General features: G+C 50.2%; 1 protein-coding gene across 3 annotated transcripts in view; it reads right to left on the bottom strand.

The window, feature by feature from the left end:
* Positions 1-27505, bottom strand: part of VPS13C (vacuolar protein sorting 13 homolog C) — a 5236720-nt gene that overhangs the window by 171361 nt on the left and 5037854 nt on the right. For all 3 annotated transcript variants that reach the window (XM_069624490.1, XM_069624491.1, XM_069624492.1), the window contains one exon: positions 17837-17928. In XM_069624490.1, coding sequence (XP_069480591.1) covers positions 17837-17928 — 92 coding nt within the window. The remainder of the gene's footprint in view (positions 1-17836; positions 17929-27505) is intronic.

The following is a 27505-nucleotide window of genomic DNA, read 5'->3' as shown; positions in this document are numbered from 1 at the left end:
CGACAGCAGGGGGGCCTGCTCAAAGCTGAAGAGACTGTAACCTGCAATATTATAATCGGTGCAGCAGCTGCAACACACTACAGAAATCTCAACACTAGACTCAAAGCAGCCATCCTCCTGAAAACGTGGGAGAGCACAATTCATCCTGCTATATGAAGCGTACTGTATTCTGAAGACCTATTGAAAGCAACAGCGCGCATTTTAAAAAAGCCGGGGATACCTGGCACGCAGTTAAACGGGCAACGCGCATGTGTGCCCTGTACCACACGCATAGTGGCTGGCGACCATCCCGGTTAAACAATAACTCCTGCTATACGCGAACCAGCGCAGCCCCGACCTGGTTGGGTGAGGCCATAGATCCATGGCACAACAAGGGGGGCCGCCTGAAGCTGCAGATATCTGCATCCAGTTTATAATATCATTAGCGCAACAGTGGAAACGTGATGCAGAACCCTGGATGCCTACTTCTGTGTAATAACAATGCCCCTCTGATAAAATGGGAGAACACAATCCATCCCATTATATAAAACGAACTGAACGTTGAACACTAATTAAAGTTGCAGTGTGGATATTCGAACAAGTGCATGTGTGCTGGAACACTACCAACTGCCCCGTGAACAGTGGAGCCTAGCTAATGATATTGGAGGCCTAGCGGGTCCAACACAACGGACACTGTGCCCTACCTCCCAGTCTAAGCCCGTTGGAGCGAGGACCCCGTCACGCTGAGCCTGGTGGAAGCCCCTGAGTGGGTACAGTACTCCATTCATCTCAGCCAAAGAGGGCCAGCACAGAACCTCTGACCAACACAAACTGGTTTCAATCCCGCTACAGATCCTCTAATAACAAGACAGACACAACTAGTTCTGGTTTTGTGAAGGAGTTCCGCCTGTAGTGCTGGGGGCCAGAAGCTCAGCAAATACTAAATCCTATATCAGACGTGGTATAAGGGTCTGATCGATAGGCAGAGATACATATCCTTACACAAAACGCCCAAAATAACGACTGCTGCCGCTGAACCACGTGCAGACATCACCCTTCTTGCAGAGCAACTGGCCCTCGATAACTAACCTACCGCTGACACAAGCCCGTAGTCCACCTTGCCTGATCCACAGGACACCGGTCATACAGAAATCTGATGACAATGACAAAGGGCACTGATACTAAGAAGAAGGCCCCGATGGACTCATTTGCGAGTTCCCAGACTCTGGCAATAGTGGCATCTGCGCCGCCGGCTGGAGACACCCCAACAACATCTGCAGCGAACCCTAGAGACGACCACCTACTCGCCACTATGCAGAACGGATTCCTATCAGTCATTGTTGAACTGAATTGAACGATATTGTGGCCACCATCGGGTCGCTTAAGGCAAAATTGGAGAAAGAAAGTGCACGTATACTGGAAACTGAGGCCATGATCAGTGTGAACGAAGACACCATCAGCCAGCATGACCGCAACATTACACAAATGAAGGGTGAACTCTCCAATATGTGAAGCAAGTGCGAGGATCTGGAGTCTAGTTCTAGACGGAACAACATCCTGATAGTTGGAGTTGCTGAGTCCTCGTGTAAAGGTCCTATGGAAGTCAATATCGAAGCCCTCCTAAAGTCCCTCTTTGGTGCTACATCATTTTCGGATCAATTTCTGGTGGAAAGAGCTCAACACACCCTGGCCCTGTTGCCCAAACCAGGAGCTCTGCCCTGCACAATCATTGCTTGGTTGCTTAACTATAGGACAGAGCCACAATCCTCGGAATAGCCAGAGAGATGGGAACACTACACTATGGAGGGGACCAACATCCATATCTACCCCGCCCGGAGTTCATGCTCAAAGGAGATCCTGTGAACAAGTGAAGAGGCAACTCCGGCTGCGCCGAATCCCATACGCACTGATTTTCCTGGCCAAAATGCGGATACAGCACGGTGGCAGAACGCACTTCTTTGAGAACCCTATGGCAGCCATGGACTATATTGAAGCCTCGATCTCAATGCCACCCAGCGACCATGGAATGGACCAGACCATAAGCCCACAGCCCAATTAGGAGAGCAGAGACCCAACTGACTGAATGTTATTTTGCCATATCCTTTATATTCGTTAAAGAGCTAAGTGAATGGGTGGCACTGATGCTTAAATGTGAGTTAATTCCCGATCAGCAGCGACCAGTTGCAGCAATCAAGAGGCTGTAACATTCGCACCCTGGGAATTAAGATAGAAACACCATATAATCCTGAGGCCCTTTTCTGGAGATTCCCCGGAACCTCCCCCAACTTTGACGAGGCCCTACAGAGAACCTGGGACCCAGATAAACAGTTGAAAATGCGGGACATGAAAGCAGATACGTGAGTTTGGAATATTTTGTGGGCACCATCGGGGGTGGGCAGCTGAAATTACTACAATATCATTGTATGAGGGCCGCTTTTAGGGGGATGTGGCCGATGTTCCCAGAGGAACCTGTCACACATGAGTGCATACGAGCTGTAACCTCCAGTGGTGGCACGAAAATAAGCATATCCAAGCTGTACAGCCCAATACAATCACACACACAATCTCAGATCACCATCAAAGCGACATTGGGAGTCAAATGTGGGAACGTCTATAGGTGCGGAACAATGGTACAAATACTGTAAACTGACGAAAACGGTATCCCTGAATGCCGGCTTACGCCTAATCCAATTTAAAATCCTTAACCAGTTACACTACACCCCTTTTGAAATTGCCAAATTTACGGAACACTGTTCTGGGGAATGTCTAAAATGCGGTGCCCCACAAGCCGATGCTTTTCATATGTATTGGGCCTGCCCCTTAATTGCTGTGTTTTGGAGTAGTGTTGACCACAAGACGGCTTTTCAATGTGACATGCGCTGTTGCCAAAAGATGTATACTGAAATGCTGGAAGGCTACATACGCCCCTCGAATTAACGATTTTCTCAAAGAACTAACATTTGTGAATGAATATGAAGAACTGTCATGATGCCTACCCCCGGGAAACCAGACCAGGCCTAGCAACCCCGGAAGCAGGCATCAAGTTATTTTGAGCAAGCCCAAAAGCCCCTGCTAGGGGCTGTTTGGGTGCGGTCCTGGCGCCAGGCTCATATGGTGAGACAGTCCTGGCGCCATAGGCGTCAGGCTCATAGAGTAGAACCTGATGCAGACCATGCTGCAAGCTTACCTGGTGCAGACCATGCTGCAGAGCTCCAAGCCAAATGAGGCTTGGAAGGGACTATTTTACCTAGGGACAATTTTTTTACTCGGGTGGGGCTGGAGAAGAATACATACCTGGAACTACTTTGGAGGCTATTTAAACCACGCCCGATGAGCAGCACACAGTTCGCGTTATTCTGCATCCAGCAGCGTAACGCTCACTGTGTCTGCAAGCCTGCATCCAGTCTTCTGCCACGCCCGCCTCGAGTCTGCAGCTCCTAGAAAAAGGGAGGAACAGAAGGAGAAAGGTTAGAATAAGAGCAAACCTTCGATCCTTACCTGAATTCCGGATCCACCGCACCTCGGAGCTGGAAGAAAAAAGCATGTACGCGCGCCGCCTCGCCTGCTGCAGCGCCGCGCTGAACTCACCGGCCTTCGCAGCATCCTCACGATCCACTGCATCCTTCTGCACGTTCCCGCCGCATTCTGGCACCTAAGGGGAACACAAGAACAACAAAGGTGAGCCAAGGAAATAAACAGAGGCAATAGTAACTGCCCCCATAGACTTACCTGATTACCGCCAGGGGTACAATTCCTCTTCACAGGTCGGCGCAGTCTCCATTGCATCCTCGCCGCACCCCGGCCCCTAAGGGGAACAAAAGGACGACAAGGTGAGACAACGGGACAAATAAGGGGAACTCTTCTCACCGCAATAGACTTACCTAATTTTACCGCCGGAGGCATAATTCCCCGAACTTCATATTTTCTCGCCACACCTGAATAAGGGAACAAGAAGCTTACATTCTGGCCTTATTTTATTGAACTGTGTAGGATAAGCCAAATCCTTACCTGAACTTCATCAGCTACCACGAGGAACTCTTCGCTGGGGTCAAGCTGCAAACTGCAAGGAATCGGACAAGAGTGAAAGTCAGACATGTGAACACTTACGAACTACATATTTTTTGGAGTGAATATTGTTCTGGAACTCACCAATTCCTTCGAGCCAGTGAAGCAACTGGTTACCAACGCGCCCCTGCGCTCAATGCAGGATGGAGAGCTCATCTTTTCAAACCATCAGGTGAGACTATAGAGGGGACATCAAAGGTGATCTGTGGGGAGAACAGTGGGGGTGGGGGGAATTTACGCTCAACTCCATGGGTGGTTAATTCCCTTTCTCCATTTGCAGAAGAATATTCCTACGGGCCAAGCAAACGAAGCTAGGTGGTCCAGTCCAGTCCGTCATCTCGGCCCTACGCGTCACATTGGTGGAGACCACAGCTGTCCAGTTCAGATCGACGCCTCTGTGGGAGCCAGTGAGCGTAACAAGAACAATTTGTATTATCCATGCCCGTCACGAATCGCCCCAAGGTTATCTGTGCCCCTTTCCGGATCTATTCATGTGCTATGGAATCCGATAATGACTCTTCCTTTGCCTTTGTGCCATGAAGCGTACAACCCTAAATGTCTAACTGCTGTTGGAAATACTATGCACTGTGAATGTACATTCTTGTAATATGTGATTATCGCAATGACCATTTAATAAACAATATATAATACCAAATGTATACTTATCTTGATTGATTAGGGGAATGTCCATCATAGTTAGGTCATTGCAGCCGGCCAACACACACTGAACAGCCACTCTAGACAACGAAGGGAGGTGCACAGACTTACCTTTTTCCCCTAACTCCTGCAACCTATAGGATATAAAAGCAGTCTTGTGATTTGAGAAAAAGCCACAACCAGGATGCCGTTCCTGGTGACGAAGCTGAAGCTGGGGAGACACGGAAGGAGAAAACCCTATGCCTGCTTATGGCAATAACCAAGCTGCTGCACAGTAAACACAAAAAAACAAAGCGGGAAGACCACTGATATCCTGTTGAGAGCTATCAGTGAGATCAGTGAGAGAGAAAGTTACCACATGCCTGCTTTGGTCAGTAGCACAAACCCTAGCAAGACCCAAGGATGAGAAGGCGAGAACCATGGCCTGTTGAGGAGTCAATACCAGGACCAAGACCCAGCGGAAGTTGGTGGTGTTTTCTACATCCTGACCACAAACCTGGCAATGAGGGAAGATATTCTTTTTGGTAAAGGAATTCCTTAAGGCAAGGAGGAGACTTGCTGTTAGGCATGTGCTGACATCAGACCAAGGAGCATGGGAAATTGAACTGCATCCAGTGAGTCATAATATCTGTGTCACAAAGATACTCAAAGGAAGTCAAGAAGCGTGCTGAGAGCTATTTCCCTGGGTTTGAGAAGACAAGGAGCCCTTTGGACACACTATCCGAGACTTTGTGCAATTGAATAGGGAAAGAAGATGATGAAATAAGGTTCTTTCCCCAAATGAGTTCTTCATCCCGCCGCATTAAGCCCGTGGTTACAGCTTCAAGAACAGAACAAATAACTTACTCCCAGTAATATTTTTTCTGATGGTTACAAGATTTCTCATAGATGCCTTATCCTGAGCCGTACCCCTCAGATGCAGTTTGCCCCAGAATGCATTTGATGCCTTTCAGGTGACTCTGTGCAGCTCTGTGGATGGCTTTATCACAACTCCTTGGCCATACTCATGCCTAAGTGATGTCATCCATACACATATTTAAAGCTGCCAGCCCTACTTCCTCCAGTTCTCTCATTTTGATCATGAGCAACCGCAAGAAGTAGCAGAACGGTCACATGTGAAAAAACCAATTCATGGCAAACATTTCAATTGATTGTTAGAATGTATTTGGGTGGGCAGGCGGGAGATAAGGAATCTGTGGGAGGAATATCTTATCCTTTAGAAGACCATTTCTAGGTATAGTGAGTGATCTGTATTAAGAACTGTTCTGCGCTGGGGCACAAGGAGGTACCAGAAGGGGTATGTGTCCATTCAACCAGGGCTCTCACAGCACATTCTTTCCGGCAGAGGAGAGTCCTGTTGCTGGATATCTGCGAAGCTGCTTCCTTTGCCTCTCTTAATAACTTGACCAAGCATTACTACCCGGATTCCCTGGCTGATGAGGATGCTAGAGTGGGTAAGTTAGTCCAGCAAAATGTCCTCCTGTGAGCTGCTTCCTCATCCTTCTCCTGCTTTAAAGAAGTCTATGGCAGAGCTTTGTGAGTATTTCACACAATGAGGAAGGGATGCATTTATTAAAAGTACAAATAATTTAAGCTCAGTAATGTTCTTTGTGATAGCCCCGATTTGGTTTCGTCCAGTGTAGCCCAAATAAAGTTGGCCATCTAATCAATGTTTGTTAATCCAGGAATGTTATTATTTCATTGGCTTCTTAGAGTATAATCTGTGAATCCTTTCCGCAGACTTGGAAGGTTAAGGAGTGTCAAAGAACACCAGAAGGTGGATTTTTTTCACTCAAGATGGAATTTCACTACTACCATGGGAAGAAATGGTGGTCTCACGGGCAGAGTACATTTATCCTTGGAATACTGCTAAAAAGGAGGTGAGTTGGATAAGGCCTGTATTTCTGAAACCCCAGTTGCCAATTTAAGGGCCATCAAGAAGGACGACACGCACAGTGGGAAAGAGTGAATGTACTTAAACGGAGGTGCCATCATGTATGTAACAACCAAATTAAGTTTCAAAGTGGATACTACAAAATGCCTTGGAAGGTAAGCATTCGTAAGACCCTTCAGAAGCAAAAACCACAGGCACAGTAAGATAGGATCTCTGCTCAGATGTCCCCTTAAAGTTAGAAAGTGCCATGAAATAACCATGAACTGTGCCAATGTTTTTCTCTACCCTGGCCAATGACAATAAAGATCAGAGAACTGTGTGGGTACCAGGTAGTGAATGTGCACCAGCGACAAGCATAGATGGACCTGGTGAATGGGTACATTGCAGAAAGAATCACTCCAATAACCAACTCATAAAGATCCTAGACTTTGTACCTCAACCTCCCAAATGCAAGACATGAAGGCTCAGTATCATGGCATTGGAGTGAAGTGCTCTGCCACAAAAATGAAATAATTGTTCAGTTATAATGCGCTTAATACCAACAAGTGGTTTCTAAGTGCGGGATCGGGATTCAAACCTGTGTTTCTCCACATTGTCTTGCTTCCAAGACAAACGCGTTGTCCTTGAGCTATCCTTCCTTCCAAGCATGAATCAGCAGATCCTGCCAAGAACGGCATAGCAGCATGTCTAGCATAATAGGTTAACAGGCCCTCCCATGTTCAGTCCTGAATGATCAATACCATAGTTGTTGTGCTCTGTGTCACCTTCCTCAGCACTAGAAGGATAAGTATGAATTAATACACCAACTCTAAATCGGAGGGATTTACCAGTACATCCCCCAGAGTGTCCCCTGCAGGAAACTCCCTAATGAAGAAGAACTTGCAGTTCTTGTTTGAGCTGCTTGTGCGCAGATCAATCTGGGGAACTTCCACATAAAAAGATATCCTCAAACTCACCAAAAAGCTCCCACTGTGTGACACTCCCATGAGCTGTCTAGACACATTTGCCTGAGTGTTCAGACTTTAGGTGAGGTGCAACAAAGTCACCTGAATTTCATCCTCAATCACCTATGACCGAAGGAGAATGGCCCCCACCCCATGCAGTTTGAGTGGCCCACACTGCCCATTTAATTGATGTAATGCATGGTGGTTGTGTTGACTATGAGGAGCTGGACATTGGAGCCTCTAATAGATTGTAGAAGGATCGCAATACAGAAGCCCATCATTGAAGTAGGGAAAGACATACACTCTCTTCCTTTGCAAACATCATCACCAAAACCATCTTTGTGAAAACTCTCAGGGCAAAGGGAGGCCAAATGGAAGAACTCCAAGCTGGTAGGGCACGATTCCCCCAATGTTTTAGGTAGAGAAATTACTTACTGTAATGTTCTTTCTATCCTTCTCTCGCAGATTCTTCATCTGATATATATCCCATCCAGCTCTGCTGCTTTGGAACATTTTTGGCAGGGGCATAGTGGACCTCGACCCAGTCGATCTGTCCTTCTCGACATCCGGTCGTCGGCTCTGGACGTGATGTCAGGCGTCATATATATACTTCATCACTACGCCCCACACCTCAGTTTCCCCCTTTTTTCAAGAGCACATCACACTGCACAGGAAAACAGAGCGAACAACAGGCTAATAAGCCCTTAAAAAATGAAATAATCATAAACCTATGAAGGAGGAAGAATTTTCAACAGATACTAAGTAGCGTCAGAAAAAATATTTTTTTTTCCTTTTCTTTTTTAAACAACACGTGGCAGGAAGGACAGAAAACCAACACTGAATACCATTACTAAGTCAATGTTAAAGAGAAGATTTGCACCAACCACTGACATTCTGAGCGGGCATGGATGGGAGGGGAGAGGAGGAGTCTGCAGGAGAAGAATCCATAGAAAGAACGTTATGGTAAGTCAGTTCTCCTTCAATGGATTGCCTTTCTCCTGCAGATTCCTCATCTGATAAACTCCCAAAACAGTATATGAAGGAGGCAGGCAGACAGTTAGACTAGGATATTTTGCAGTATTGCCTAGCCAATACGCGCATCAGCTGTACGAGCCACATCCAGACTATAGTGCTTAGCAAAGGTATGAAGGGATGACCATGTCGCTGCGCCACAAATATCCTGAACAAGGACTCCCCTATGTAATGCTGTTGACGCTGAGACTCCCCTAGTCGTTTGAGCCCTGATGCCTGCCGGTTAATTCCTTTCTGGTGGACTAGTAGCATTCTGCTATACACAAAATGATCCAGCGGGATAAAGTTTGCGAAGTTATGGGCAGACTCTTACGGGCTAAGGCAAAAGCCACGAAGAGCTGGCCTGCTCTTCTGAACTCGGACGTCCTCACAATGTAATAACCTAGCGCCCTTTTGGGGTCTAGGCGAAGGAATCGTTCAACCTCCTTAGAAGGATGTGGAGCAGGACAGAAGACTGGGAGGTTGATGGATTGTGAAAGGTGGAACTCGGAGACAACTTTGGGGAGGAAGCCAGGGCTTACCCTGAGTGAGACTTTCTCCCGGAAAAAACGCATGAAGGGTGGCTTACAGCATAAGGCCTGCAGCTCACTCACCCACCTTGCCTTAAAGGACAAGTATACATAGGCTCAAAAGCAGCCACCATCAGAAATGTCAGTACCAGATTAAAGTCCCAATCCAGGACAACAAAGGGAGTTGGCGGAAACCTATATATATATATATATATATATAAGGCCTTTCAGGAATTGTGCCATTACCAGGATTGTGTTTTTATTAACCTTGATATGGGGACCTCTTAAACACAGACAAGGCTGCCAAATATCCTTTGACTGTGATGACCAAAATTCCTGCTAAGGCCAGTAATAGAAGGAACTCCATCACGTTAGTGGTGGGGCAAGAGATGGGGTCAATCTCATGTTCCCTACACCACCCCTTAAATCTTCTCCACCTGCATGCATACAACGATCTGGTAGACAGTCTGCATGCAGCCAGCAACACCTCAAGCACTTCCTCAGAGAAGTCCCAGTCATCATACCTCATCCTCTCAAGAGACACACATGTAGGTTGAGGGATTCTGGGGTCAGGTGGAGTATCCGACCTTCCGACTGAGTTAGGAGATCCGGCCACCGAGGCAACCAGTGAAGTGGACAGATATAAAAGGTCAGAGAGCAACGTTCTCCTCGTCCAGTCCAGGGCGATCAAGATCATGGCTGCTCGAAACCTCTTCAACCCCCGGGGAACCCATGGAATGACGGGAATCGGAAGGAAAGCGTAATGGAGAGGGAAGGTCCAATCCAACAGAATTGCGTCCCCCAGTGCACCGTTCACTGGGAATTCCCGCAAGCAAAACTGTCTGTACTTCCTGTAAAATTTTGTTGCAAACAGATCCACTGCTGGGGTACCCCAGAGAGATAAGACCTCTTCTAGGACTTCCTGACACACTTCCCATGTGTGTGAGACCGTGCACTGCCTGCTTAGAGCATCTGCTAAGCTGTCTTCTGTGCCCGCCAGATGAACAGCCGAGACCGAGGTCTGGATCTCCAGTAACCAGAACTAAATCATCATTGCCTCTGAGCAAAGGAGGTGGGAGTGCTCACCACCTTGTTTGTTGAGATAGTGCATTGCCACTGTGTTGTCCGTCAGAATGAGGACATGCATTCCCCTGCAGAGACGGAGCAAATGCCTTCAGGGCAGGCCTGATGGCTCACAACTCCAGTCTGTTGATGTGCCACCTGGCTTCCGTTGCTGACAAAGACCGCTCACCTACAAATCCTTGCAGTGAGCACCCCAACCCTTCAGAGATGCATCTGTGACCACTCAGGTCTGAGGCCAAGGAGGACAGAAGAGTTCCCCGCCGTGAGACTGTTGTGGTCCACCCACCAGGACAGGTTGTTGACCACTGATGGGGACACCCTAAGGAGATCCGAGAGAGTACAGAGGTACAGGAGCCACTTAAAGAATCTCTTGCGCAACCTGACCTCTGGCAATAGAAAAATGCAGGAGGATATGAGACATAAGAGGCGGAGGAAGAAAGCCGCTGGTAGAGTGGCATGGTTCGGAACAAGTCGGCCATTTGTGTCAGGCTGACGACTCTCTCTTCGGGAGGAAACGCTTTCCTAACCCGGGTGTCTAGGACTGCTCCGATGAACTGGAGCCTCAGGACTGGCGTCATTTGGGACTTCTTTAAATTCAGGGAGTAGCCCAGCCTGTGCAGCAGCGAACAGGTGTCCACTAAATGGCTCAAGATCTGCACTGCAGACTTCCCTTTGGATCAGCCAGTCATCCAGATATGGAAATACATGGACCCTGGATCTCCTGAGGTGAGCCGCAACTACCGCCATGAGCTTGGTGAAGACCCTTGGGGGTCAGAGGTTAGACCAAAGGGACACCCCTTGAACTGATAGTGCATGTCCCCTATGGTGAACCTTAGGAACTTCCTGTGCTTACGATGGATTGGCACATGGGAATAAGCATCCTGTAAGTCTATTGACACCAGCCAGTCCTGTAGTTCAAGAGCGTGGAGAATTTCTCTCAACATCACCATCCTGAATTTGTCTTTCCTCAGGAACTTATTCAAGGCCCGAGGGCCAGAATGGGACAGAGACCTCCTCCCCTTCTTGGATACCAGGAAATACCAGGAATACAAACCCGATCCTCTCTGGTCGGGAGGTACCTCTTCCACGGCACCCTTCACCAAAAGGGCTCTCAGGTCTTCCTGGAGCTCCTGTCCCGGTTGGATTGGGGATGGCGGGGGTCTGTTTGGAGGTTTTCTTAAACATGGCAGACAATAACCTCACTGAATGAGCTGAAGAGCCCAGGCGTTAGAAGTAATTTCCTGCCACTATAGCAAATGCTCCCTCAACCGTACACTAACCGACGCGTCGTGAGAGGGGAAATCAAAGCGGGATAGGAGGCTGGTTCGCCCCCGCTGCTGCTTGTTGGCCCTTAAAAGCCCCTCTGCCCCTTCCGGAGCATGAGAAACGCGTTTGCCCTTGCCTGGCTGGTGGGAGCTGTGATCGCCTGCATTAAGGAGCATACTGCCTGTAGCCCCGTACCCTAGAGGTGAAGCGGAATGCAGGTTTGGCCGGCTGCGCAGCCAGGCCTAAAGATTTAGCAGCGATTTTGGATTCTTTAAATTTGTCTAAAGAATGATCGGCTTTCTGGACGAACAGGACATCGCCTCGAAGGAGCTTGACTTGGGACATTAGGCGAAAAAAATGATTTTTTTAATTAGGCCTGCCTCCTCAGCGTTACTGCTGACGCCATAGAGCACCAGAGACATCAATTCCTTTATGAGGACCTTTAAGATGCTCGCCATCTGTTGAGACTTCATCGATAGCTTTAAGACCACCTCCATGCAAACTGCCTGCCCTTCATGTTGAACTCTGTGGCTAACAGATCCACTGATGTGGTACCACAGCGAGAGAAGACCTCCTCTAGGACTTCCTGGCACACTTTCCACTCGTGTGAGAACGTGCGCTGCCTGCTCAGAGCATCCACCAAACTGTTCTCTGTCACCGCCAGATGTACTGCTGAGACCGAGATCTGGTTCTCTAACAGCCAGAACCACTGCTGCATCACCTCTCTACAGAGGGGGAGGGAGCGCGCATCACCTTGCTTGTTCAAATAGTGCATGGCCACCGTATTGTCCGTCAAGATCAGGACATGCTACCCCTTTAGAGATGGGGTGAACGCCTTCAGGGCTGACCTGATGGCTCGCAACTCCAGCCTGTTGATGTGCCACCTGACTTCCATTGCTGACCAAAGGCCAGTCTTGCAACTCGAGAGCGTGGAGAATCTCAGCGTCACCATCCTGAGTTTGTCTTTCCTCAGGATCTTGTTCAAGGCCCTGAGGTCCAGGATGGGACCGAGACCTCCTCCCTTCTTGGACTAGGAAATACCAGGAATACCAGCCTGACCCTCTCTGCTCGGGTGGTAACTCTTCCACGGCACCCTTCAACAAGGCTCGCAGTTCTTCCTGAAGGCTCCTGTTTCGGTTGGCATGGAGGTGGTGGGGGTCTATGCGGAGGTTTTTCTTAAGAAGGGCAGACAATAAACCCACTGCACAAGCTCTAGGGCTCAGGCATCAGAGGTAATCTCCCGCCATTTCGCCAATGCTTGGACAGCCGTCCTCCAAACGGTGAGTTATGGGAGGGGAAATCAAAATGCCTTAAAGGATCAAGTCGCTGCTGCCTCTACCTGCTGGGCTTTGAAGCCCCCCTGGCCCTTCCGGAGCGTGAGAAATGCTTCTGCCCCTGCCTGGCTTGGTGGCGCTGTGCCTTCCTGCCGTAAGGACATAACGTCTGTAGCCCTTGCCCCTAGAGACAAAGGTTAAGGCAGGTTTGGTCAAACTTCTCCAGGGAGTCATCAGCCTTTGGACTGAAGAGGCATTCCCCATCAAAGGTCATGTCCAGCAACCTATTCTGGACATTAGGGGAAAACCCCCAAAGAGCACAGGTAGGCCTGTCTCCTAAGCACCAGGGTGGACGCCATAGAATGGCCAACGCAGTCCGCCAAGGCAGGGACCGTATGCAGGGACTGCCTGGACACCACCTTCCCGTCATCCAGCAGTTGCATGAAGCCATGCCGTAGCTCCCTTTCAGGGATGTACTGGGGTGCGTGTTCAACCACCTTCCAAAGGTCAAAGGAATACTTTGCAAAACCACACAAAACATTACTAGCCTTCAAGCCCATGCTCCCGAAGAAAATCTTTTTAGCAACCACATTCAATATTTTGCCCTCCCTGTCAGGCAGCAGATTTGAGGTGGATGAAGCTGCCCTGGTGGATTTCGTGGCCACCTGAACTAGCCCCTTCATGGAAGGATGGGAAGACAAAAAGAACGGATCCCCTCTTGCCGGCTTGTATTTGCTGGTCAAAGTGGAGTTGACCGGGATGATAGAGCAGGGCCGTTGCCACAAGGAGGCAACTGGGTGAGCTCTAGACGGGTCCCAGTGGCATGTTTCTCTCAGTGGTGGGACCTTCTTCCAAGATATCAGTCAGCTAATAGCCATGGAATGGTACTGCAGAAGCAGTCAGCCCCAGAGTGTTGACCACTCTGTCTACCAGAGATCTGAATTTGGCATGGGCATGGGTATATGACCGAGTCTGTTGCAACTCAACATCTGGGAATGTATCAAGCCCACTGGCATCATGCAGCCCCTGTGCAAAAGAGAGGAGGTCTGCTTGGTCATCAAAGTAATTCACCCCACCAGAACTTGAATATATAGAGTCAACTTCAACCTGAACCTCCCCGCCATCGGTGTTGAAAATCTGCGCCATGGCGCCGGAAAAAAACAGACCGGGAAAGCGAGACGAATGATCCATTGCTGATGGTCGGCATCGAGGGCTTGTCCTTTGACTTCAAGGGGGTTTTATCAGCATCGACTAAATCTTCGACGCCGAGATCACATCGAGAAGGATTAGGACCTGAGGCTTATGGGATGCCAAGCCTGTAGGTTCTCCTGATGTCGGTGGCGTCGGTATCAGTGCTACCTTACGGTCAAAATCCGCTGACGACTTACCCCATTACGACAATGAGTTGGTGTCACGGCAATGACGCCTCTTCTTCATGTGAGAGGGAGACGAAGATGAGAGGCTCCACAAGTGAGATCGCTTCTTTAACTTCTCAGGCGTAGGCTCCTTTGTTTTGGTCTCTGAGGACAGAACAGTTGACCGTGCCGGTGACTTGGATGGAGGTCGCACCACCACGAGTTTGGCTGCCTTGGCGCAGAGGGGCACACTGGTGTGCCAATCAGGCCCCGGGATGCCCAAACCTTACTGCCCCACCCACTGGGGAGCCTGTCCCACCATTTATGAGGGCCCTCTTCCCCCCACCCCAAATGGAGGTGGGGGTGTACCTCACTCAGCCGTTTGTAGGAGGCCTGCATGAGGTGCCTGCGCCACCCATTTCGGGTGAGGGGGAGAGAGGGCCCCCAAAAATTGACGGACAGGCCCCCCAGTGGGTGGGGCAGTAAGGAAAAAAGTGAAAATGGTGGAACGCATTTTAGGGGGGGCTGTGGGGTCCCCCAGAGGGACGGGGAATTTTCTAATGGGATGGGGCGTTGACCCCCCCACCCGCAATGGAGTGTGTGCCATGTCATGCAGCCCTCCCTGAGACCAGATATCTGCTCCTAGGAAGGGACGCCTGAGCCCAGGGAAGAGTGCAGGACAGCCCCCCCTTATCTGCCCCCAGGGAGGGCTACATGAGATGCGCCGGCCCTCCAATTGGGGTGGGGGTGGAGAGGTGCACCCCCCTTCACATTAGAAAATTCCCCAGCGGTGTAGGGTGCCCCTCAGCCCCTGCTAAAGGGCAGCCTGCCATTTTGAATTATTTTCTTTGTTTACCAGAGGGGCACATTGGTGTGCCATTCTGGCCCTGGGGTGCCCAAACCTTACTGCCCCACCCACTGGGGGGCCTGTCCCGCAATTATTGGAGGCCCTCTTCTACCCACCCCAAATGGAGGGGGTGGTGTACCTCACGCAGCCGTTTGTAGGAGGCCCAGGGAGGCCTGCATGAGGTGACCCCGCCACCCATTTGGGGTGAGGGGGGAGAAGGCCCTCAAAAATTGTGGGACAGGCCCCCCCAGTATGTGGGGCAGTAAGGTTTGAGCACCCAGGAGCCAGATTGGCACCCCAAAGGGACGGGAAATTTTCTATTGGGATGGGGCATTGACCCCCCCACACGCAATGGAGTGGGTGCCATGTGATGCAGCCCTCCCTGGACCAGATATCTGCTCCTAGGAAGGGACGCCTGAGCCCAGGGAGGGCTACATTTTGTTGGTGTGACCGTAGGTAAGCAAAACAAAAGAGGTGATGGTTGGAAGGTTTAGAATAATTCTTAACCTCTGGCATTGCTCTGGGCAACCCTCCAGACCATCGTTCTTCGCCTGCCAAGCCATTACAAAAGGGGAAAGACCATATGCAAATCAGGCTTGGTCCCACCCCTAAAGGGGTAGTCCAGTCCGAACTGCTAGTTCACATCCCTTCTGCATGAGACCACAAGCATCCCCAGACATGTTTCAACCTTGATGCTGGAGTTTCTGTGCAGAGGGGACCTGGCCTAGCAGTTTGGGCTGGGCTGCTACCATTGGTGGCAGTACCAGACTGGTTTGCATATGGCTGGACCCCTTAAGCAATGACGGAGACGGGCTAAAAAACAGTGGTGTGGAAGGTTGCCCAGAGCAATTTCAGTGGTACAGATTCATTCAAAACCTTCCACCCATCACTTTTGTGGTCACAGTTTGTCTCACTATGTGAGACAGGGTATGCCCAGACCTGGGTCCCTTGCTCGCTGCGCCATAGGGAGCCAAGCTGCACCTCAATGAGGAGGCCCAAAAAGGCCGAAACATGTCTGGGGTTGCTTGTGTTTCCGTGCAGAGGGGCATGGCCTAGCAGTTCGGGCTGGGCTGCTACCATTGGTGGCAGTACCAGACTGATTTGCATATGGCTGGACCCCTTATGCAATGGCGCAGACGGGCTAAAAAACGGTGGTGTGGAAGGTTGCCCAGAGCAATGCCAGTGGTACAGATTCATTCAAAACCTTCCACCCATCACTTTTGGGGTCACACGTGTCCGTAGGTAAAACATGTTTTTTGTTTTGTTTACAGCTTTTTCTACGCGAGCAGCTGCAACGTTATGTGAGTACTGTTTTTTATTATTCTATGGTTAGAGCCCGCTGTCAGTGGGGTGGGTGAGACTGGGGCTGGATTGTTGGTGGTGTGGGTAGGAATGGGCCGTCTGGGCAGATAGGTTGGTGGGCTGGGACACAATTGCCGGGGCAGGCCACAAATTGCCCCCCATGCCAGCAGAACATTGGTGTTTCCCTGGGAGCGGATCCCTCCCATGTGGGTTATCCATCTGCAAGCCCAGGCTCCACCTTTGGCTGTGCTACATTACAGATGTCACCTCTGGGGAGGAATGGGGATCCTACTGGGGCTCCCTGGAGCTGCTGCTGTGCTTATGGGACGGTACACCCACATGGTACATGGATCTCCAAGGCCAGAGACATCACCTCCAACCGTCCTTGAGTTGCGGCTGGGCTGCATTACAGCTTTTCCCTTCGGGGAGGTATTGGAACACTGCCGAGACTCTCTGGTGGGGAGAAGCTGTAACGCAGGGCAGCCAGGGCTCCAGCAAAGTCATCGGTAATATCCCTGGCATTGGGCACCCTTCTCCCATGTGGGTCTTTGCCGGGGGTTCTGGGTAATACATTTTAGGCCGATTTGCGTAAGTCAGACCTCTGTGGGTTCCCACAGGTTTCCTCTTTTGGGAAATGCATGGGGTTCCCGGTTTTCCTTGCTGGCTTTGACACCCTAGGCCCAAATCTGTAGGTTGCCCACAGGTACAAAATGGGCTGTGCTGAAATTCTGATCATCATACTCAGTGGTGAAGTTATTCTAATGCAGTTATCCTGACACAAAATATGAGTTGCATGTTCTCCTGGCCCGGAAATGACCTCTTAGAGTGGCACAAGAACTCGTATTGGCATGTTTTCAGGCACATTCCTTTTAGTTGTCCTATTACATCTGTCAAATAAAGTATCACGTTGCCAGCAACATCCTTTATTAAAAGTGATATCTGGTTTATGCCATACACATGTTTTTTTTCCAGTGGCATAAAACTATTTCTGCATTGACTCTGATCAGTCTCAACAAATGAACAGTGACAACTAAACCTATTGTTGATACTTAGAATACTATGTTGAACTGGTTGACGCGCACTCTTTATAATCACATTTAAATTATTTGTTTTAGCCTATAGCTTTGGAAAAGGTGTTGTAATATGCTCCTTTTATACGTATGTCTCAAGAATGGCAGCGGTTTGGGAAGGGGAAATTCTCTTCCAGGCTCTTCAGAGATCATAATTACGCATGCTCACAAAGTGGCTTGCTGTTTAGTTAATTGCGCACACGGAAAATCATTTGCGACCGAAAGTCAACCATTTCCGCACCCAAGAGAAAAAAAAGATTAGCGGGAACATTTCCTGTGACAGACAAACGGGTTATGGTCATAATGGGTAGTAATTGCTCCATATCACTATTCCTTAACGTGCAGATGGGTACAAGATGGTTAAGGTCACACATAATAAACATTAATTGGGGCCCTATTTATTTTAGCCCAATGTGATAACAGTAATATCTTCAACAATAATTGTTCCACATGCTTTTTTTTTTATTTTTTTTTTTACAGCAGGTAGGTTCTTAGCTATCTTAATTCCTATTATGAATTGTATGAGTGTAAGTCAAAGGTCATTAGAGTGAGTCCTTACCTGTTTGTGACCAGCAAGCGTGCGTGTTTGCCTTCTGGAAGAACACAATTATATCTGAAAATCTCGCCATCCAGTTTTTTAATATTCGAATTCTACGAAAAAGAAAACAAAGACAATAATTCAGAACAGTATTTATCTACAGTGTGTTCGCTAACAATTACTTAGCAACCACAGCAGGCTTCTTGTGTATGTGAACTAAACCAGACTACTATGAAACGTTCACTTTATGCTGCCACACACGATTTTGGAAAAAGTTTGAAACCGCTGCATTTTGTGTCTCCTTCATTAGGGCAAACATGCTGCTTTCCTGTTATATAGTCTGTACTCTCTGGAGAGATAGGCAACAGATGCCGAACAAAGAGTACAGTCTTCCTAGAGTTTTGACCTCAAGGGCCAAACAAGTTTCTGTTACAAGAAAAATCTTTTTCCCTGACATCGAAACATAAACAGTGAATTGGGGTGAGTTATGAGACTGACAAAGTAGTGTTAAGTAGTGATGAAAAAAGTTGACTGTAGGAAAAACTATCCAAATCTGGGCTGGCGTCATTTCCATGGACTCGGCAGATTTATACTCCGCCTGATGACTTGTTTCAGAGCATTTTTAGAACGTTTCTTCATTGACTTGTTATCTATACTTGAGGTCAGGCAGGCAGATCGGTGCAGCATGCGATTTATCGAAGCAAGTCGAGCAAGGGGCAACTTGCATTTAAGAGAGGCGATGATTAATAGGTTTGTTTAAAAGCGTCTGCCTGCTTGGAAGCTTTCCTTGTAAAGGAACATGCAGATGTATTTGTGGTCCCCCTGCAGTATGGAAGTTTACATATTGATTGAAGCACTTCCTTCAGTGAGTGGGAAATACTTCAGGTATTGTGTATGTGTGTGTAAGACAGGCAATGTATCATGTATAAATATTTTGACGGTGTAAACATTATTTCACAGTGAGTTTTATTCAACTTTTTTAAAAATACTTTATCATTTTCATTAGTACACAGGTAAAACAATAAAACAATTAGTAACCATTAGGGAACGCTCCTATCACTACAATTGAGGTGTCGCAGCACGGTACAGTACTATGTCAGCAAGACTTGGGTAGGTGTGTGCACAATACGTCACCCTAGCGCCAACTCTATGCAGCCCACAATAAGTGACACCACATACCTACCCCCGAAACGTTGCGTGCTTTTGGGCACGTATTGGTATGGCAATAATCCGTGCTGTATGGAAGTTAAATCAACAAAGTATTTAAGGATTTGGGGTTTAACAGATACAAGGGAGAGGTTCTGACAAACTTGAAAATCGTTAAGGGGAAGCCAGTCTAGCTATAGTTAGGGAAATGTGCCATAAAGGCAGCACACATCTTTTCTGTGGTGGGTGTTTCTCAAATCTTGTACCACCAAAGGTGTGTCTGCAGTTCGTCTGGTGACTTCCAACATTTAGCAAGTGTGAATCAGGCAGCTAATAGCAGATGGCTAATCAGTGAAGCTTAGGGTCCTTTCTTGGCGTAGGTGCTTTCAACTGTCTCCCCCAATAAGACTACTAGCGGGTCCGTTGGCAGTGATGCCTGTGTTATCTCTTATTAGTGCCAATACCTCCTTCCAAAACGATTGGGCCTTCTCACATTACCACCAGAGGTGTAAGAATGTTCCTCTCTCTTCACAGCTTCTCCAGCATTGGGGAGAGGGAAGAATTAATCCTACTGAGTAGGGCTGGGTACATGTACCATATGAAGAGGACTTTGAAAACCTTCACTTTGTTCGTCACACAGTGGGAGGAGTTCCCTGCCGTGGACTATGTTCTCCCCAAGGACTTCTCATCTATAATCCGTTGCAAGTGCCTTTCCCACTGAATCATAAAGGGAAAGCAGGTGAATGGGTCAGATTTATCCTAGAGTTTGTAGTCTGGACATTTTCTTTTTATCGCACCCTATCTTCATCTTCAGTTCTAGCATGGTGGGAGGGCGTGTCCCAGTGTCGGAAAGCAGGGTTTGTGAATCAGTGTCTAAGCTGGCAAAATCAGAATCTCTCAGTTAATAGGATTTGAAAGGTGTTTTGCATTTTTCAAAGGAGAGCGGGGTGTCCCCACGGTACAGTTGTGCTAGGTGGGCAAGCTCACCACTTTGCTATTCCTTGAAATTTCTTCTGTGAAGGCCTGGAAAGAGGAACACATTCCTTACCCCTAGTAATGTTAATTCAACTGGATGTTCCTCATACATATTCCTTATCTTTGATATATTTTAAAGTCTGCTTGCAGCTTCAGGCATTTTTTTCACATAGTAGCGGGTGCCATGCATCGTCGACTTGTTGCCCTCGACGGCCTGCGCTCTGTCTTCAGGACGTGATGTCGACACTAGTATAAGTAACTCACGAGGCGCCCATGGCCTCAGTTCTAGTTTTTACCCCCTTATGCTCAGCTGTCTTGAAGGTATGACCCACACATTGAAAGAGAGGAAGGTGCAAAAGAAATTCTCGCCAAGATAGAGCGTTAGGATGGTAGGACGATGAGGAATATGTGGGAGGAACATCCAGTCGAAAGAACATTACCAGGATTAAGTAAGGAACAAGTTACTCACCTGTAACTGTTGTTCTCCAGCATGGGTCTGGCATGGATTCACATGCTCATGAATATTTTTCCCGTCGTCAGACTGGGAATCCTCGGTAAAGAAAAAAAATCAGTATCAGTTTCGTTTCTGGTCTGTCTTTCTTAGTAGTAACCAATCACTGGTCTCTGGGTCGGGTCATACTGCCCCCAGCCAATGACTGCCCTCTCCGTAAGACCCGTCCCTGGAAGCCATCCTCAGATTTGGTAGCACGTAAAGTGGCAGTATGACCAAGTGAAGAGCCGCAGAGGGGAAGAAGGGAGGGTTTGCATGTGAATCCATGCCAGACCCATGCTGGAGAACAACAGTTACAGCTAAGTAACTTGTTCCTTCTCCAGCATGGGGTCTGGCATGGATTCACATGCTCATAAATATAAGAATACATAGCAGTACACACATGCACAACCACGGGAGGTGGCAAGGCTCAACATTAAGCATTACATAAAACTCAACATTAAGCATCTCTTACCTCCTCACCAGGCTCACCTTAAGCGAACAGGTTGCGCAGCACTGCCTGGCCGACTCTGGACTCCTCCCTGGAATTCCGGTCGACACGGTAGAATCTCTTGAAGGTGTGCGTCGACCTCCACATAGCAGCCCTGCAGATGTCCAGCATGGGCACACCAGACAAGAACGCTGTGGTAGCAGTGATCGCTTTGGTCGAATGGGCTCTCGGACGGCCGGGCAACGGTCGGTTTGTCAACCGATGACAGTGCATGATGCAGCCAGAGCCATCTGGAAATGGAAGCCTTCGAGAGAGCCTTCCCTTGGTTCACAGGTCCAAAGTTCACAAACAGCTGTGATGTCTTCCGAAAACTCTTTGTTCGGTCCACGTAGAACTTCGGTATTACCCAAATTGTTCGTTTACAATTGTTCGAATGAACAATTGACCGAATTTAAAGGGTCACAATTGACCTTTTCACAATTGACCCCATATATATATATATGGGATACATTACTCACCGTAATCGTATTTCTGATGCTTCTATCTGCTTAGATTCACATGCTGTGCATAGGCCGACATCTAGTGGAAGCTGCAGAGTATTACAGTTTGTTTTTCGAAACTCGAAAATGGGCGTCGACACAGGGCGTGCCAGTAATACTATCCCTAGTGTGACGTCCACTGTACCCAAGATCCCTCACGCGTCTAGGATCCTCAGATTGTATTTTTTCTGACATGAGGTAGCATGAGGAGTAGCGTGAGTACAGATAATCCAAGCAGATAGATAGAAGGTAAGACTACAAGCAATCATGCGCCTTATCTCGGAGGGGAGGAAGGGTGGGTCGTCTATGTCTTCACTGGACCATTTTTTGGAACTGGGAATGACTCTCTCAGCAAGTCTATGGGATTTATCTTGAGTAGCTTTGCTGGTTGTGGACCTATCAGCAGACCTGGGCTTGTCTGTCTGTTTAGGGGGGGTGGAGTGTTTCACAGGTGTGGAAGAATGTACAGGTAGTTTCTTCTGCTGTTTTCCCCCCTCCCCGTGCGTAGAAAAATGTTTTCCCTGTCCCTTAGTGGCTCCGGAGTTTTTCGACGCCTGGCGTCGAGGATCGGGAGAGGTGTCCCTGTCCTTCGACCGTGGGGCCTCGCTGGCTTTAATTGCGGGCTCCGCCTCCTGGAGCGCGGCCTGGGGGTGGAAGTCGTCTTCGTCTTCCGACGATCGAACTTCTGTTAGCCTAGGGAGCGAGGCACTCTTGGCAAGAGTGGATGATTGCCTGGAGTCATGCGGCGATCTTGATCGAGAGCGCCCAGAGGACACCGAATCGGACCGTTCTGTCTGTGCCTCTTTCCGAGAACTCTCGGTTGGACTTAGTGTGTTTAGTGTGTGTAGTATGTGAAGCGCTTGCGTGGCCGGGGGTCTTCCCCATAGCCGCCCTGCCGGACGACCTTCCGAGGTCGGGGACCTGCGCTCGGCTGTCTTTCGACGCCGTAATGCCCTCGCCGTCCCTGCCATCGCTGAAGGCGCCCTCTGCTGCCATGGCCGCCTGCCTGGCGTGGTGGGCCCAACGCTTCGTCGAGCGGTCCTTAAGTGTCTTAGGTTTAAACCTACTACACGCTCTGCAGTTCGCTTCAGGGTGGTCCCTCGGCAAGCAGAGATTGCACATGGCGTGCCTGTCGACCCAAGGGTATTTGCGGTTGCACTTGGGGCAGAATTGAAAAGGGGTACCCTCCATACGCACCTTGAGGCAGTAGGCTGTTAAGTGTAGGAAATGTATAAGGTGTACCTATATACCAAGAGTGTAGAGTATGTACCACCACCCACTCTCCCTACTTGCAGGGCCGAGGCCAGCGGCCTACCAGGCCCGGGCCGAGGCCAGCGGCCTTCCGAGGCCCAAATCTGTTGTGCAGTGGAGATTTTTTCTCCAGCCGGCGTCGAGTGTCGAAGTTCGACGTTGGGGTGGGGAAGGATGTCAATAGATTAATAACTTAAAATTTTAGCAAAAGTATGGCTAAGGCCAGGGAACTCCGCAAGATGCTTCCGACCAGTATGGCGGAAAAAAACAATCTGAGGATCCTAGACGCGTGAGGGATCTTGGGTACAGTGGACGTCACACTAGGGATAGTATTACTGGCACGCCCTGTGTCAACGCCCATTTTCGAGTTTTCGAAAAACAAACTGTAATACTCCGCAGCTTCCACTAGATGTCGGCCTATGCACAGCATGTGATCTAAGCAGATTCCACAAGCCTCAGAAATATATATATATATATATATATGTATATATATATATACATATATATATATGGGGTTTTGGGCGGGTTTGGATTGGGTGGGGGGTTTTGCGGGGGGTTTCCCCCGCATATATGTTACAATTGACCTTCACAATACGGTCAATTGTGAAAAGGTCAATTGTCATTCGAACAGTTGTAATACGAACAATTCGTATCCAACCAGAACTTCAGCGCTCTAGCTACATCCAGCGGGTGCAAAGTCTTCTCGGCTGGCGACAAAGGCGACGGGAAAAAGACTGGTAACGGCAAGGGCTGGTTGAGATGGAAGTCCGACGGCACCTTTGGCATGAAGGAGGGGTGCGTCCTCAGCACCACCCTCGTCTCGTGGAAAGTCAAGTATGGAGGCTTGCAGGAAAGGGCCTGAATCTCTCCCACGCGCCGTGCAGAGGTGATGGCCACAAGGAACACTGTCTTCCACAACAGGAACTTTAACGGAGCCGAATGCAAGAGCTCGAATGGCAGGCCCATGAGCCTGGTCAGCACCACGTTCAGCTCCCACGCCGGGGCTGGAGACTTCACTGGCGGGAACGATTGGAATAGTGCTTTCATAAACTCCTTCACCAGGCAATGAGACCACAGGGACGACCGTCCTGCAGTTCTGGTGTATCAGGAAATCGCTGCCAGATGTATCTTGATGGAAGCATGAGGTAGTCCAGCTTTGGCCAGCGACAGTAAGTACGGTAGCACTTGAGGGGCTGTAATCCGTAGAGGGTTAATCTTCTGTGCACAGCACCAGACAGAGAACCTCTTCCACTTGTGTCCGTAGCACTTGAGAGTTGAGGATGCCCTGGTCTTTGCAAGAAGCTCTCTGCAGTCAGCCGGGATATCGTACCCTCCAAACTCTAGTGCTGCAGGAGCCATGCCTGCAAGTTCAGCAACTCCGGGTCGTGATGAAGAATGGTGCCTCCTTTTCTGGAGAGAAGATCTGCGTCCGTCGACAGTTTGACTTGTGGGGACGCTGACAAGTCCAGAAGGTCCGGGAACCATATCTGTCTCGGCCACGTCGGTGCGACGAGGATAATCCTGCACCGGGACGTCTTGAGTTGGCTGATGAGCCTGAGCAGCAACGGCAATGGAGGGAACGCATACAGGAACGGGCCGTCCCAGGGGAACGAGAAAGCATCGCCCATGCTCCTCGGCTGGGGGAACCTGCTGGCGAACCTCTGGCACTTGGAGTTCGTCACCATTGCGAACAGGTCGATTTGGGGTTTGCCCCATCGCCGAAGAGTTGATCCACTTGATCCTGGCATAGTTCCCACTCATGGCACGAGCGCAGCTCCCTGCTGAGTGAGTCGGCAATGGTGTTTTTTTATCCCTGCTAGATGAAGATACCTGAAACATCCCCTGGGCAACGGCCCAGTGCCACAGATCCTGGGCTTCCTTGGACAGGGCTCGGGATCTGGTTCCTCCCTGCTTCCGAATGTAGAACATCGTGGTGGTGTTGTCGGTGAAGATCCTCACCACCTTGCCCTTGAGGGACGGGAGGAATGACTTGAGGGCCCAGAACACTGCTCGGAGCTCCAGTATGTTGATGTGGAGCGGCCTCTCCTCCGGGAGCCACAGGCCTCTTGCGTGAAGATCTCCGGTGTGCGCTCCTCACCCCTCCAGGGAGGCATCCGTCATCACCGTCACCTGGTATGCTGGGGTCTGAAAGTCTGTGCCCGCTGGCGAGATGCGCGCGGGTGCCTCACCATCGAATTGCTTGGCGGAATACTTTGTTGAGCGAGATCTTGTCCTCGAAGCTGGCCGTTGCTTGCATCCAACGGGCGTCGAGGAACTCCTGCAGAGGACGCATCCGAAGCCTGCAAAGGCGCACCAGATAGATGCAAGAGGACATCATCCCGAGAAGGGACTTGATGGACCTCACTCTGGCCACCTCCGTGGCCAGCAGACGCTGTACCTTGCCCAGGATGGCCTGCGTTCTTTCCTCCGACTGCGAGGCCAACTGCGCTACTGTATCAAGCTTGGCTCCCAGAAACAGCGCGACCTGCGACGGAACCAGGTGGGATTTGGGGAAGTTGATGGAGAATCCCAGGTCCGTGAGCAGCCGGACAGTCTTTGCTGTGTGTTCGACGGCGAGTTCCCTTGTCCCTGCTCGGATGAGCCAGTCGTCCAGGTAGGGGTAGACGTGGATCCCCTGCAGGCGCAGCTGCGCCGCCACTGGTGCTAGGCACTTGGTGAACACCCGGGGCGCCGACTTCAATCCGAATGGGAGGGCCTTCAACTGGTAGTGCCGCCCTTGGACTACGAACCTGAAAACTTTCGGTGTCCTTTTAGGATGGGGATGTGAAGTACGCATCCTCCAAATCCAACGACGATAGGAAGTTGCCTTCCTCCAGCTGGCCCAGCACATTCTGGAGGGTGACCATCCGGAACTTCTGTGCCTTGATGTATTTGTTTAGCCGACGCAAGTCCAGGATGGGATGCCAACCTCCTGTCTTCTTTCTGACGAGGAAGTATCTTGAGTATACTCTGGAGCCTCTTTGGGACGAGCTCGATGGTTCCTTTCTTGAGCATCGCTCTTACCTCTAACAGCAGTTGAGGGATGTGGTTTTCCTTCCTGGCCACGGGAGGAATTCAAGGGCACTTCTTTAGAAATTCCAGAGTGTGCCCGTGGGCCAGGGCATCCAGCACCCAACATGCTGACGAACTTCGTCAGCCGACCTCCCACCAGGGTGCTTCGGTGGGGGCCCGACGCAACGGCTGGTTCAGTCTTGCTTGGAAGCAGCCTTGCCGCCTTGGCCTCCCTGGCGACTACGGCAAGATCCACCTGACTTGCCTCGTCCCCTGTAGGCTTCTTGCGACGAGGAGCGGGCCGCCTGATGGTAGGTCGAGGAGCCGCCGCCGAATCCTTTGAGGCACCTTGCTTGCCTCCGGAGTTCCGAAAGGGCGGCCGCCGTTGCCGCAGAACTCCCAAGGCCCAAGCTGTCTCTGTGTTGGTCTTGATGGCCTGCTGTGACTCATCCAATGTCTTTCCGAACAGATTGTTCCCGTCGAAGGCATGGTCAAAACCTTGGCTTGCATGTCTTGGCGGAAATCCGTCGCCTTGAGCCACCCCCACCGTCGAAGGCAAACGCCGTTGCCCAACTGGCGGAAACCGGTGTCCGCAATGTCCGTGGCCACAGTTATGGGGTGGTCCGATGCCACCTCACCCTCCTGTAGGATCATCAGGGCCTCTGCCCTCTTGTCGTCTGAGAGCAAGTCCAACAGGGGGGCGATCTTGTACCACTACTCCCTGTCGTAGCGGGCCACAATCGCTAGGGCGTTGGCCGCCTTAATCGTCGTCGCTGCCGACGAGGTGATTCGTCGTCCCATGGCATCTAGTTTCTTTCCCTCGCTGTCCGGTGGGGAAGTTGAAGCCGAAGCCCCCCCCCCCTGCTTTCTTCCTGGCTGCTGCCGAGACGACCAAACTCGGGGTCGGTTGTGCCATAAGGCACAAACGGGCCCCGTCAGGGATCCGGTACTTCTTCTCTTACCAGTCCCTTTTGGCAGGCGTCCTAGACGGGTTCTTCAGGAGGGCAAGACCCTCATCCCAGATGTCATCCAGCAACGGCACCCGCGAGGACCATCTTCCTCCTGGCCTCGCACCGTTGGTAGAGGAAGCCTTCCTTCTTCTTTTCTTCGGGGCAGAGCTGAAAAAGCTTGGATGCCCTGGCAATCATGGCGTGGAAGGAGCCAATTTCGTTGGGAGGAGACGCTCGAGGAATCGGAGACGGGGGGTCAGTCCCATCGTTGCCGCCGCCGTCGTCCTCTGTCCCCGTCGTGTCCCTGTCTGTTCCTATGTCATCCCTCGGGACCGGGGAGGGGGACAAAGGCTGAGAAGGCCGTGAGGGCTGAAGGGGAGCCGGATTAATTCTCCTCCTCTTGTTTGGAGGGCTCCCCGACAGACCTGGTTCAGCTGGGTCGTCCGTCGGGGGTAGGGGCAGTCTCGTCCTTATCTCCGTGCATAAGGCTTGGATTGCTGTCAAAATGGCTGCCGAGTTGTCTTGTAGCTTGGATTGTGACGGGCGTGCCGGGAGCGACGGTTGTTCCTCCTCCACGGGAACCTCGTCGTCGCCACCCTCGCTCTCGTCGTCCCCCTCGTCGGGATCCCTCCCGTGGGACCGGGCCTCTTCCAAATTCTCATTCAGTTCCTCCTCAGCGGTTGTGTCTGTGTCCATCATGGCTTCCGCCCCCCCCCTCTTTTTCCACCGGGGTTTTCACGGGGGTCTTCTCGACGGGCTTAAAAGAGGATTCCCTCCGCAGAGGCAGGGAAACTCTGGGCCCGGAGGTCGCCTCCACTGGGATAGCCTCCACAGGCTTCGCTAGTGCCGCAGCGACTCCCTCAATCAAGCCCTTGC

The sequence above is a fragment of the Ambystoma mexicanum genome, chromosome 11 (assembly GCF_040938575.1).
Source record: "Ambystoma mexicanum isolate Mex_15411 chromosome 11, UKY_AmexF1_1, whole genome shotgun sequence".
NCBI lineage: Eukaryota > Metazoa > Chordata > Amphibia > Caudata > Ambystomatidae > Ambystoma > Ambystoma mexicanum.
Note: the sequence above shows the minus strand (reverse complement) of the source record. Positions and strands in the feature narration are given on the sequence as shown.